The following is a 13,653-nucleotide window of genomic DNA, read 5'->3' as shown; positions in this document are numbered from 1 at the left end:
TGCCAGTGTACATTTGATTTTAAAATACACCCCAGAGGGCATCTTAGAGATGCCCCCTGAAACCTTAACCGACTACCAGTGTAGGCTGACTAGTTTTAGCAGCCTGCCACACACCAGACATGTTGCTGGCCACATGGGGAGAGTGCCTTTGTCACTCTGTGGCTAGTAACAAAGCCTGTACTGGGTGGAGGTGCTTCTCACCTCCCCCTGCAGGAACTGTAACACCTGCCGGTGAGCCTCAAAGGCTCACCCCCTTTGTTACAGCACCCTAGGGCACTCCAGCTAGTGGAGTTGCCCGCCCCCTCCGGCCACGGCCCCACTTTTGGCGGCAAGGGCGGAGGAGATAATGAGAAAAACAAGGAGGAGTCACTGGCCAGTCAGGACAGCCCCTAACGTGTCCTGAGCTGAGGTTACTCTGACTTTTAGAAATCCTCCATCTTGCAGATGAAAATTCCCCCAATAGGGATAGGGATGTGCCCCCCTCCCCTCAGGGAGGAAGCACAAAGAGGGTGTAGCCACCCTCAGGGCTAGTAGCCATTGGCTACTAACCCCCCAGACCTAAACACACCCCTAAATCGAGTATTTACGGGCTCCCAGAACACACCAAGATAGATTCCTGCAACCTAAGATGAAGAAGGACTGCTGAGCTGAAAAACCTGCAGAGAAGACGGAGACACCAACTGCTTTGGCCCCAGCTCTACCGGCCTGTTTCCCCACTTCTAAAGAAACTGCTCCAGCGACGCATTCCACAGGGTCCAGCGACCTCTGAAGCCTCAGAAGACTACCCTGCATCTAGAAGGACCAAGAACTCCCGAGGACAGCGGCTCTGCACCACAAAGACTACAACTTTGCAACAAAGAAGCAACTTTGAAACAACACACGTTTCCCGCCGGAAGCGTGAGACTTTGCACTCTGCATCCGACGCCCCCGGCTCGACTTGTGCAGAACAAACACTACAGGGAAGACTCCCCGGCGACTGCGAGACCGTGAGTAGCCAGAGTTGACCCCCCTGAGCCCCCACAGCGATGCCTGCAGAGGGAATCCCGAGGCTCCCCCTGACCGCGACTGCCTGCTTCAAAGACCTGACGCCTGGTAATGACACTGCACCCGCAGCCCCCAGGACCTGAAGGATCCGACCTCCAGTGCAGGAGCGGCCCCAGGTGGCCCTCTTCCTTGCCCAGGTGGTGGCTATCCCGAGGAGCCGCCCACTTGCCTGCCTGCATCGCTGAAGAGACGCCTTGGTCTCCCATTGGATTACATTGCGAACCCGACGCCTGTTTGCACACTGCACCCGGCCGCCCCCGTGCCACTGAGGGTGTACTTTTTGTGCTGACTTGTGTCCCCCCGGTGCCCTACAAAACCCCCCTGGTCTGCCCTCCGAAGAGGCGGGTACTTACCTGCTGGCAGACTGGAACCAGGGCACCCCCTTCTCCATTGAAGCCTATGCGTTTTGGGCACCACTTTGACCTCTGCACCTGACCGGCCCTGAGCTGCTGGTGTGGTAACTTTGGGGTTGCCTTGAACCCCCAACGGTGGGCTACCTTGGACCCAACTTTGAACCCTGTAGGTGGTTTACTTACCTGCAAATCTAAAAAGCACTTACCTCCCCCAGGAACTGTTGAACATTGCACTGTGTCTAGTTTTAAAATAGCTATATGTCATTTGTGTGAAAACAGTATATGCTATTTGGCTAATTCAAAGTTCCTAAAGTTCCTAAGTGAAATACCTTTCATTTAAAGTATTTTTTGTAAATCTTGAGCCTGTGGTTCTTAAAATAAACTAAGAAAAGATATTTTTCTATATAAAAAACCTATTGGCCTGGAATTGTCTTTGAGTGTGTGTTCCTCATTTATTGCCTGTGTGTGTACAACAAATGCTTAACACTACCCTCTGATAAGCCTACTGCTCGACCACACTACAACAAAATAGAGCATTAGAATGATCTCTTTTTGCCACTATCTTACCTCTAAGGGGAACCCTTGGACTCTGTGCATGCTATTTCTTACTTTGAAATAGTACATACAGAGCCAGCTTCCTACAGTCATGCAATGTCAGAGACAAACATCATCTTTGTAAGAACTTGATCTGTTGAGCAACAATGTCGCCGAAGAGGAGACTGAAAAAGGCTTGGATGTGGAGCAGCAAATCGTCAATTTTGAGAGAGAACATCAGAAATCGAAGGAAAAGACACCTGAGGCAAACCTGAAAATACATACGGAGGAATCTCAGACTGCAGAGTCTAAAACACCTAAAGCTACCTCTGCGCAAAGGATATGGCAGACTTAGGGCAGCAGACTCAAAAAGAACCCCTCGGGTTCTATTCTAAGGTTACCGAAGGCAGTCAGACACATGAAAAGAGAAGGACATCAAGAGACAATCAAAGTCGAGACATTTCAAGTTGAAAGAGATGAAAGGTGGTGAGACACTGAAAAAGCCATAGAGTGAAGCACCCCTGAAGGATTCTTCAATGTTGAAAAGAAAATCTTTGACAATACTCGACGCCAAAGAATGATCTGTTGAGATCAAAAAGAAAAAACAATGTCTTGAAGCAGTATTTCTGCAGAAGAAAAAAGAATTTGGCGTCCTACTGCAGGAGTTCAGAATCCCGCAAAAGTCTTTGACCCAAAAGGAGCAGGTAGAGAAGAAAATCAAAGAGCGAGAGGTCCCTTTAACACCAGACCCGCAAGAAGAGAAAGAAGAACAGCAGTGCTTCTTTAAGGAAGAGGAGGCCAAGAGTATGAATGTGTCCATGTTCAAGGACTATGAGTCCTCAGAGTATGCCAAAACACAGTTGCAGGACATGGAGACTCCCATGAAGAGGCAGTAAACACCTATCCGTCAAGGCCATCACTTCCGGATGACATCCCAATGTATGGCCAACCTATAAAAAGGCAGCAGGAAAATATGGTGTGCAGTTAGAGGAAGAAAAATTTCAATCATGCTTCCTGTTTGAAAATCTTCTGCCTTATCAGACCAAGAACCAGTTCTTACCCATGTTACCTAGTCTCCTTGTTGAGGAGAGAGAAGCTTTCAAAGAACCTGTAACATGCAGAGCAGTCACACTGACGGCAGGGAAGAAATACAAGCACTCCTCCAAGGACCCTTTGTAAATCAAGGGAACGGTACCAGCTGATTCTATTTTCAAAGCTAGGGCAAGGAAAAGGGCAAATAGCCTAGCATCATTGGGACCACCACTGGATAAATAGAATAAGAAGATGGATTTGGTTGGCAGATAATTCAAGAGAGGGGCAGCAACCCAGTGAAGAATAGCCAGTTATAATGCTCTCCTTAATTGGTACACTTACCAACACTGGGAAGAGATTGGGGGAGTTAATGAAACACCTGCCTGAACCGTATTGTAAGATAGTGGCCTCTTTGGCACAGGAGAAAAAAATAGTGCAAACACATGCCTCAATTCGGAGTTAGACAAGGCTGACATGGTAAGTTGCCAGGTGATGGTGGGAACAACTCTAAAACACCATTCTTGGTTAACAGAGTCAAGTTTCAAGGCAGACATCCAAGCAAATATCATTAATACTCTTTTCAGTGGGGAGCAGTTGTTTGGTAGTGCAGTTGATAAGACCCTTCAACAGTTAAAAAAGGACAATGAAACTGCGAAATCCATGAGAGCTTTGCAATTCTGAAGGAACGTATGGAGAGGAACACCAATGAACAGAATGCCAGCAGGAAGAAGAAGTTTCCCTAGCTCAACATCCCATCAGGGGTTTCAAAACACAAGTCAAACCCAGTCACCTGTACAACAATGGCAATATCAGACACAGGCATCCCAGCCCTTCTGGGGATGGGCACAGAGAAGATCACAGACACTCAGAGGAGGAACAACCTCCTCTGGAAAGTGACTTAGCAAACCTCCAACACCTCTCACATACAACACCAGTAGGAGGGAGAAAATTCTTCCTTCAGGAGTGGAGTAAGGTAATTTCAGATAATTGGATTTTAAACATCATAAAATGTGCATATTGCATAGAATTGGTGAAAACCCCACCAGTAAGGGGACCAAAGAAAAGAGTGCACACAAGGGAGGAAACATCAAGCTTACTCAAAGAAATAGAGAAATTACCAGAGAAGGGAGCAGCGTAAAGAGTCCCAAGAAAGAGATCAATCAGGGAATTTATTCAGCATATTTCCTAATTCAAAAACCAAATGGAACCCTATGTCCAATAGTAGAACAATGGTTCATAAACAAATTCATAAAGACACAAAAACTTCATAATGACAACTCTACAAGAAGTCATTTCACCGTTACAAGAAGGAGACTATGTGGCAACCGTAAGACGTAAAGGATGCACATTTGCACATCCAGATTAATCACATATATAAGAAATACTTATGTATGGTTTGTAGTGAACAAAACATAATAACACTTCAAGGTTCTGGCCTTCGGCATAAAATTTGCACCAAGGCTTTTCACAAAATGCCTAGCAGCAGTGTCAGCACATTTGTGAAGACCCTTACCTAGACAACTGGCTAATAACAGCATACTTATGACAAATTGCAATACAGATATACAAAAAGTATTAACACTATTCAAACCAGGGGGCTCATTTACAAACAAATGGCACAACATGGCACTGCAAGCCAGCTTGCTGTGCTGCGTCATTTTGAAAGTGCAGGGATGCATCGTATTTATGGAAATACAATGCATCCCTGTACTTTCCTCTATGCTGGCGTGCAAGCTACTGCTTAGGTTCAACACACGCTCCCTTGCATGATGGTGCAGGGGTGCCTGCATTGCAGGAATTATTGCCTGCATTGCAGGGATGATTGTTTATCTGTGGACAAATTAGGCAGATAAGCTTCATCCTCTCCCAATGGAAACTCAATCAAGCAGTACACAGATATTCGAACGTTGGAGAACAGAAGAAATATGTTTATTCGCAACACAAACAAATGCAAAATGCTAGACACTCACACCACCAATCCCTGAGCAATACTCTGTTGATAAACTGGTCATGGAGATTTCCTTACACCTTTCCTCCAATACCTCTATACACAGGGTAATGCACAAATGCAAACACATTACAAGATTAAGCTAATACTTATTGCCCCTCAGTGGTCAAGACAAACATGGTACTCCAAACTAATGCTAATCACGCAGGGCAACATCCAGAAATTACCAACATATCAAGACCTGCTGTCAATGCAAGTGGGGAGAGTGCTCCATCCAGAACCAGAGTCGATAAATTTGGCAGCATAGATCCTGAAAGTATAGAGATTGGACATATAGACTTACTAGAAAAGACAATAGAAGTGCTAAAAGAGGTAAGAAGGCTAACAACTAGAAAATGTTATAACGAAAAGTGTGAAAGATACACGTAGTGGTGCCACAAAATTGGCCTACTACAACAAAACACTAAGGACACCACACTCCTAAAATACCTTACACTTCTATAAGACTGTAAACTCACGTATCCATTGTTAAAGGTACATCTAGCAAAAATTGCAGCATACATAAGAGGACATATAGTAAGCCGCTTCTTCAGTACACCAGTCATTAAGGGGCATATTTATACTCTGTTTGCACCGAATTAGCGTCATTTTTTTTACTCTAATTCGGTGCAAAACTAACTCTATAATTATACTTTGGTGCTAGACCCATCTAGCGCCATATTTATGGAGTTAAAGTAATTTTCTGGAAGGGGAGACCTACCTTGCCTTAATGAGATGCAAGGCAGGCGTTCCCGTGCAAAAAATGACTCCATGGCCTTAACGCGATATTTAGGGGCATATTTATACTCTGCAGCATATTTATACTCTGCACTGAATTAGTGTCATTTTTTTAACTCTAATTCAGTACAAAGCTAACTCCCTATTTATACTTTGGTGATAGACCCGTCTAGCACCAAGGCCCTGTTTCATACTTTTTTTGCGGTGCAATAATGTCATTTTTTGACGCAAAAGTGCTGCAACCTTACAAAATATTGCCCCTTATTTATACTTTTTGCTGCAAAACTGAACTAACCCAGTTTTGCACCAAAAGGTTTAGCACCGGCTTGCACCATTTCTGTGCACCAGCAGGGCACCATATTTATGGAATGGTGCAAGCCGGTGGAAAGGGTAGCTAGAGTAAAAAAATAATGACTTTAGTTGGGTGGGGCTGGTAGTAAAGGAGAAGAGTGATGTGCACCAAAAAATGACTTTAGGCAGGTTAGAGGAAAAAAAAAAATGACTCTAACCAGATTAGCGTCATTTTATGGTGCTAAACCTACCATGCCACATGACTTCTGCTTTAGAAAAGGCAGAAGTCACGCCCACCACCCCAATGGCCAGCACAGCAGACAAGGGTCCCCTGGGCATGGCCATTGCACCCTATGCCATGTATGGGGGCCTATTTCAGGGCCCCCTATGGAACTTTCAAAAATAAAATGCAATCTTACCTGTACTTACCTGGGATGGGGTTCCCCATCCTCCGCAGTCCCTCTGGTGTGGGTGGGAGTACCCCTGGGGCCTGGGGAGGGCACCTGTGGGCTTATTCCATGGTGTTCCAACATGGAAATAGGCCCACAGGCCCCCTAATGCCTCCCTGACCCAGGCTTTAAGAAATGGGGCAAAGCAAGCTTTGCCCCATTTTTTGACCCGTCCTCCCTCCCTTGCACCATTTTTGCATGGGAGTATAAATATGGAGTTAAGGATATAGAGACACTTTTTGCACGGGAAGGCCTACCTTGCATCTCATTAAGGCAAGGTAGGTTTCCACTTCCATAAAATGACTTTAACTCCATAAATTTGGTGCTAGATGGGTCTAGCACCAAAGTATAAATATGGAGTTAGTTTTGCACCGAATTAGAGTAAAAAAACAAAATGATGCTTATTCAGTGCAAACAGAGTATAAATATGCCCCTTAGCGTAAAAGAATGACGCTAATCTGGTTAGAGTCATTTATTTTGACTCTTATCTGCCTAATGTAATTTTTTGTTAGGCTAGCCTACCCTTTGCACCGGCTTGCACCATTCCATAAATATGATGCCCAGCTGGTGCTAAAAAATGGTGCAAGCCGGTGCAAAACTTTTTTGGTGCAAAACTGCGTTAGTGCAGTTTTGCACCAAAAGGTATATATAAGGCCTTAAGTATTTCCTGGAGGGAGCACAGAGATTAGCACTATTCAGGCAAGTGCCAGCACTCACTCTGAACCTCAATGTTGTACTACCACAACTAATCAAAAGACTTTTTGAGCCTCTACACAATGCTTTGCTGGAGATACTCATGCTGAAAACAGCCTTCCCACTGGCAATGACATAACTCAGAGTTAGTGAACTAAATGTGCTTACAACCCAGGAACCATACCTGCAAGTACGCGATGAGAGGATAGTCATGATAAAAGATCCTCAGTTCCTACCCAAGGTAATTTCAAATGTTCATACATTAATTAACAATTTGAATTCAAAGTTTTTTCCAAGAACCAAAAAAATCAAGCGGAAAGAGTGTTACACACACTAGACACAAGAAGAGCAATCACATTATATGGAAAGAACAAAAACAAATAGGAAAACAAAACAATTATTTGCTCCCTTTGCAGACAGCAATCTGGTTAAACCAGTAACAAAAGGTACAATGGATTTCAGTAACCATTCAGATATGCCACAAGAATGCAGGATTACAGTTAAATGTCAAACCAAAAGTGCACTCTAGAGGGAAAGAAGGAGCAGCCATTGCCTTTCTTGCAAATATACCCTTACAGGACATTTGTACGGCAGCTACTTGGTCATCAGTCTACACGTCTACTAAACATTATTGCATAGACATTCAAATGATCAAGGAAGCTCAAGTGAGACAAAAAGTGCTCAAACATCTATTTACTAATTTAAATCCATCTTTACACCAACCTCCACAAGATTAATAAACTGCTACAAAATCAGTGCACAGCAAGTTAATCCAAAAAGGATTCATGCTGAAAACAAAATAGTTTCTCACCTGTAGGAGTAGTTTTACTGCTTGAAAAATGTTCTGAATTCACAAGTGACCTACCTACCTCCACTAGAAGATAGGAGAAACCAAACAAACAAAAAAAAAGAATCTGAAGATGGAGACCATGAGGGAGAGCTTCTGGGAAGGGCACATGAGGTCAAAGGAGGCTGGATAGGACACACTGGCAGAATCAATTTACAACTGCAAGTTCCCATTTTGTGAATACCTTGCACTCGTAAATCAAGCTATTTGCAGATCTAAATTGAACTTACCCTCACAAATGGCTTTGTGAATTGTGCTAACAATATTCCGGAGCATGTTTCCATCACCTGGGTTTATAGTGAATAGAAGGCACTACATAATAACATAAATGTCATCCTTATTGTCTGCATTGTAATTGCAATATCACTCTATATGTTTTTAGGGTACAGACGTATTCCCTGTGCTGTGGTCCGTTTTACAGGATCCGTCACAGTTCAGTGACCCAGCTGTGTTTAATCCTCAGCACTTCCTGGATGAGAAGGATTGCTTCAAGAAAAGAGATGCGTTCATGCCGTTTTCCGCAGGTACTACCTCCAATATTCCATACAGTGCACTGTGATTAAACATCAGAAGCCGTATTCCTTTGTAGTATTGCTAGAAAATCTTCTGCAGAGAATCAGGGTGATTGTACCTCAAGACAGAGGACTCAATATACTGTCCTGTGTGCATTTGTCTACATACCCAAAAGCATGGACAACATGAGTAAACTACCATCACAAGTAAACTACCAGTTTACCAACATGAGTAAACTGCCAGTGTCCTGTGGGCATTTGTCACCACATACCCGAAAGCATGGTCAACATGAGCAAACTACCACCCTTGTCTTACCATGCCAATCTTCCCTCAAAACAAGTAGGCAGATTAAATAGATTACACAACATGTTTACCAGTTTACCAACATGAGTATACCGGCAAACATGTTCACCATTGTTAGAAATGGGGTCTTTGGTTGGCAGTCAGGTTACCCCCTTGTTTTGCTTTCACTAATGACCGAGTTGACAAAAATCTCTGGAATGCACTTCTCAGTTCAAAGAAGACATTTATTATTATTTCACCATGAGGTTCCTTAAAAGGAGATTAGTAGGTTGAAAGCACACGTTTAAAAATAGTCACAGCAATGAAAGGAAAATATACCAAAATGATTCTCAACTGCAATGTACACAGCAAATATATGTAGTTATGATTATATTATGCAAAGCAAATAATGAAGTAAAAATTCATCACCGGAGGGACTGCCAAGCTCTTAATCTTTCTCATGCCAGAAAGACGATGACCCCATTCGACTGTGAGAAAGAGATAACCACCCTCACAGGACAGATATCAGGCATCCGACATCAAGAATCCTGATTGAGGACACTCACTCTCTTGCTGTCACACTGGGTCTTTTATACCTTAAACAACCAGAAGGAGCTCTCTGGAAAAAAAACCTCATTTATCAATTCAAACATGCTGGCTAATGTAGGTCAGAGTTGAAAGAAACAGGTTGGAACTGGCCAGTTCCCCAAGTTGTCTCTCCCAAGCCCAAGGAGTTCCCTGCTTGCACTATAAACATCAGTCTGGTACATTCTTATCGTGCTGACTGCCTACCTCCCCCGTAATATGTCCTAGCTCTTCGGTGAGAAAGAGCACGAAAATAAGCACAGTTTAGAATGTAGAAAAATACTAACACATTTAACATGGCAGTATCTAACGCTACAATAAAGTCAATAGGCAGCTAAACTGAATACAAAATGTAATCTGCAACTGGTGAACACTAGACAACTACTCCATGTGCAAAATGGTGCAACACAAAGTCAGTGGTCAAATACACATATTTCACTACATTCCACCTTTTGATCAATGACTTTGTGTACTTCTCTCTCATCATTTTGTTTTTTCTTTAAAAAAAAAAGAACATTATAAGCAAATCAGATATGCATTACATACAGCACATAATGAAATGATAAAAGCAATCACTATAAAGCAATGGAAGTGTATTAAAGTATTGATCTTATAAACAGTTAAACCAGGCACACCTACAAAGAAAAGACTGAAGCTTATATATTCTGATTGGGATAATAACTGATTGAATAGTGTTTCTAGGATATCAAGTTGGTATAGAATGAGATAAAAACATAATGAGTTATAATCATGTAAAGGTACACGGTCCACCTGAAAGGTTTGCTGGAATATAAGTGTTCCCATACGAGAATAGTCAGCCAGCTGGCAATTTAAACATGCTTAATGAGACTGGCAGCAGTCATCAAATGATAACAAGCCATGGGTTAGTTCGATGAAAAATTTAATCAAACAGGTTGACAGAACATCCATGGTACTCTGCATTGTTCCCATGCAGAACTTTGATCTGTGAAGCACGATTAGCGCTAAATGGATCCATAGGTTTTGTACTTTAAAAGCAGCAGGAGCGTTGCACAAAGGTTATCATTCAGGTTCAAGTTGGGGGTGCGGTCCCTCCCCCGACCCCACACGCAAATGCCCGTAGGGAGACCACACAGCACACTCAGGGTCAGTGGCAAGTCGTAGTAAGATCTGTCAAAGAAACAAGTATGATTTTTCTTGCAAATAACATTAGTCACCTGAAATGTGCTCTCCCTTTTCCTCTCCTTGTTTTATAATCAGCATGACTTTTTTTGGCCCTTTGCTATAATTTCTGCATGGTCTGGAGGGCCATTTGAGGATTCAACCCACACCTCAGCACTGAGCTTTTATCAGCTGAATCACAGCTTCCCTTTCCTTGCACTGAAAGAAGGGCTGGGACAGTCCACTTCCTCACCAATCCTCCATACACTGAACTTATGACAAGCTGGGCAATTCTGTCTCCAATCTGTATGAATAAATCAGCTGTTTCACTATTTAACAGAATAGCTTTGATTTATATCTGTCCTGGTAACTTTCCTCTCCCCAATTGAACTTTGACTGTTTGTGGGACAGATCTCTGTTGTGTATGCTGACAAAAAGGACATTGTAAAATCACAGTTTTTATCAAGTCAAGGGGAATGTGCATCCCTCTAATCTCTGCCCACCTGTAAGTGGCATTTTCTGCCAGGTGTCCACTTTTCTGGTGTGCCCACTTAGCCATCCCCACCAAGTCAGAACTCCAGGTTGACACTTCTGCCTCTGAAGTTTTGTCTTTGACGTATGCAAGGGAATTGAACCAGCGTTCTAGTGAGTCAATGGGACAATGAGCATCTATGACTTTGGTATGTTTTAACATTTCCCAAGTTCCCTCTCACAAACTCTGCTCCACACCTCCTTTGAATGAATGAAATAGTTATGTGCATGCCATGTGGGAAGCCAAAGGCAGTGGACCAAGAATCAGTGTAAAAATGACAGGTCGCAGGCAGCTCTTGATCTACAGCCTGACACTCAGTATACAACTCTGCATATTGGCTACTTTTTCCTTCTCCTGTGGTAGACAACAACTTTTCAGTAACTGAATTGTATGACACTGCTTTCTAATGTTTTTTGGTATCCACATATTTGAATGAACCATCTGAAAACCAAACATGCTTCCTATCCTCTAATTCACTGGTGACTCTTTTAACTGTGATACCTCCTGCACTCTTTCCTCATCCTGTACAGGGGCTTGTGACACCTGTTCATGTAGGGCTGCAGTGCCTGCCGGTCCTACTTGAGTCCTGTCTTGTATGTACTAGATCCAGTGTATGATACTAGCATCTTGTTGCATGTACTATATGGTGAGATTTAGGTGAACTCATTACCCACTGCATGATTGGTATTTCAGGTCTCAGAATTACATTATGACCTAGTGTTATTTGCTCAGTATCCACTAGAGCCCAATAACAGACCAAAAACTGTTTTTAAAAGGAGTATAGCGCTCCCCAAAGTCAGGTAGTTTTCTAGTCCAAATTCCTAGGGGCACCCTTGTCCTCTGCTGTTTCTGCCACATAGTCCAAATTGCATATTGTCCCTGAACAGTTACATGTAACTCAATGTTTCCCTCTTGCACTGTACACAAGTCTAAAGTCTGTTGAATTATTTCATTTGCCAAATCAAAAGCACACAGCTGCTCTTCATTCCATTCAAACTCATGTTTTTTCCTGGTTACTTTGTACCAAAGGGTTCAGATTTTACTCAGATGAGGGTTATGCTGTTTCCAAAAGTCAAACAATCTCATGAAACTCTGTGTCACTTGCTTAGTGCCAGGAGTAGCAAACTCCAACATCTTTTGTTTTACCTGTAACAACATCTCTCTATGTTCTGGATTCCACTGAATTCCTAGAAACTGCACATTTTGCGACATTACCTGTGTCCTGTCTGAATTAATTGTACACATCGTACTCTGCAAAAGTGGTCTGACTATACCGGTAACATCGTCAACTTCCTGCTCAGTGTAACCTTTTTAAAAATGCATTTTAACTCCTGCCGAAAACTGTGGGCTACTCTGCGCACAAACTACATTCTGCTCATGCAGCTCACACTGGCCCCCACCTTTTTTAACCTCCTCATTACTGGAATGTGAAAAGTTGGATTCTCCTGTAACAGCTTGGTTGATTTCAGCTTTGTCTTGCAATAACTTGTTCTGGCGAACTTGCTCTTTTAATTTCTTATTTCATTTCATATTCTAGCTGTTCACATCTCTCATGCATTTTTTTGTAAGCAGACAAAAGTATCCAAACCCTCTTGTCAAGAACAAAAGGGATATCATTCCATTCAAAAAGCACCTTTTCTAAACGTGAAAACACATTTAGCACTTTATTGTTATTGAAGCACCTATCCCAAAACTTAGAAAGTCCTGATAAACAAGAAAACACATTTGCCAAAACATCATAAGGAATTTTAATTTCACATGCATTTTCAAACATGGTTTGTGGTGCTTCCTTTAACTCTCTGAATAAAAACATATTTACTCTTTTAATTTGTGCACTCTCAACCTCCAACCTCTCTTTTTTGGAATCTCTGACTTATGCCAAAATGTTTTGCTTTCACTAATGACTGAGCTGACAAAAATATCTGGAATGCACTTCTCAGTTCAAATAAGATATTTATTAATATTTCTCCACGAGGTTCATAAAAAGGAGATTAGTAGGTTGAGAGCACACGTTTAAAAATAGTCACAGCAATGAAAGTAAAATATACCAAAATGATTCTCAACTGCAATGTACACAGCAAATATATGTAGTTATGATTATATTATGCAAAGCAAATAATGAAGTAAAAATTCATCACCGCAGGGCCTACCAAGCTCTTCATATTTCTCATGCCAGCAAGACGATGACCCCATTCGACTGCGAGAAAGAGATAACCACCCTCAAGGGACAGATATCAGTCATCCAATGTCAAGAATCCTGATTGAGGTCACTCACTCTCTCGCTGTCGCACTGGGTCTTTTCTCCCTTAAAAAAAACAGAAGGAGCTCTCCGGAAAAAAAACCCTCATTAAGCAATTCAAACATGCTGGCTAATGTAGGTCAGAGTTGAAAGAAACAGGTTGGAACTGGCCAGTTTCCAAGGTTTTCTCCCCCAAGCCCGAGCCGTTCCCTGCTTGCACTATAAACATCAGTCTGGTACATTCTTATTGTGCTGACTGCCTACCTCCCACATAATATGTCCTAGCTTTTCGGTGAGAAAGAGCACGAAAATGAGCACAGTTTACAATGTGGAAAATACTAACACATTTGACATGGCAGTGTCTAACGCTACGATAAAGTTAATAGGCAGCTAA

At 42.5% G+C, this 13,653-nt stretch overlaps 1 protein-coding gene across 7 annotated transcripts in view; it reads left to right on the top strand.

Annotated features, from left to right (window-relative positions):
* The window catches only part of LOC138259681 (cytochrome P450 2G1-like), a 584,827-nt gene that overhangs the window by 554,543 nt on the left and 16,631 nt on the right, over nt 1-13,653 (top strand). For all 7 annotated transcript variants that reach the window (XM_069207561.1, XM_069207562.1, XM_069207557.1 and 4 more), the window contains one exon: nt 8,351-8,492. In XM_069207561.1, the coding sequence (XP_069063662.1) occupies nt 8,351-8,492 (142 nt within the window). The remainder of the gene's footprint in view (nt 1-8,350; nt 8,493-13,653) is intronic.

The sequence above is a fragment of the Pleurodeles waltl genome, chromosome 9, assembly GCF_031143425.1.
Source record: "Pleurodeles waltl isolate 20211129_DDA chromosome 9, aPleWal1.hap1.20221129, whole genome shotgun sequence".
In the NCBI taxonomy this organism is placed as follows: Eukaryota; Metazoa; Chordata; class Amphibia; order Caudata; family Salamandridae; genus Pleurodeles; species Pleurodeles waltl.
The sequence above is the reverse complement of the archived record's forward strand: the minus strand, read 5'-3'. Positions and strand labels throughout refer to the sequence as shown.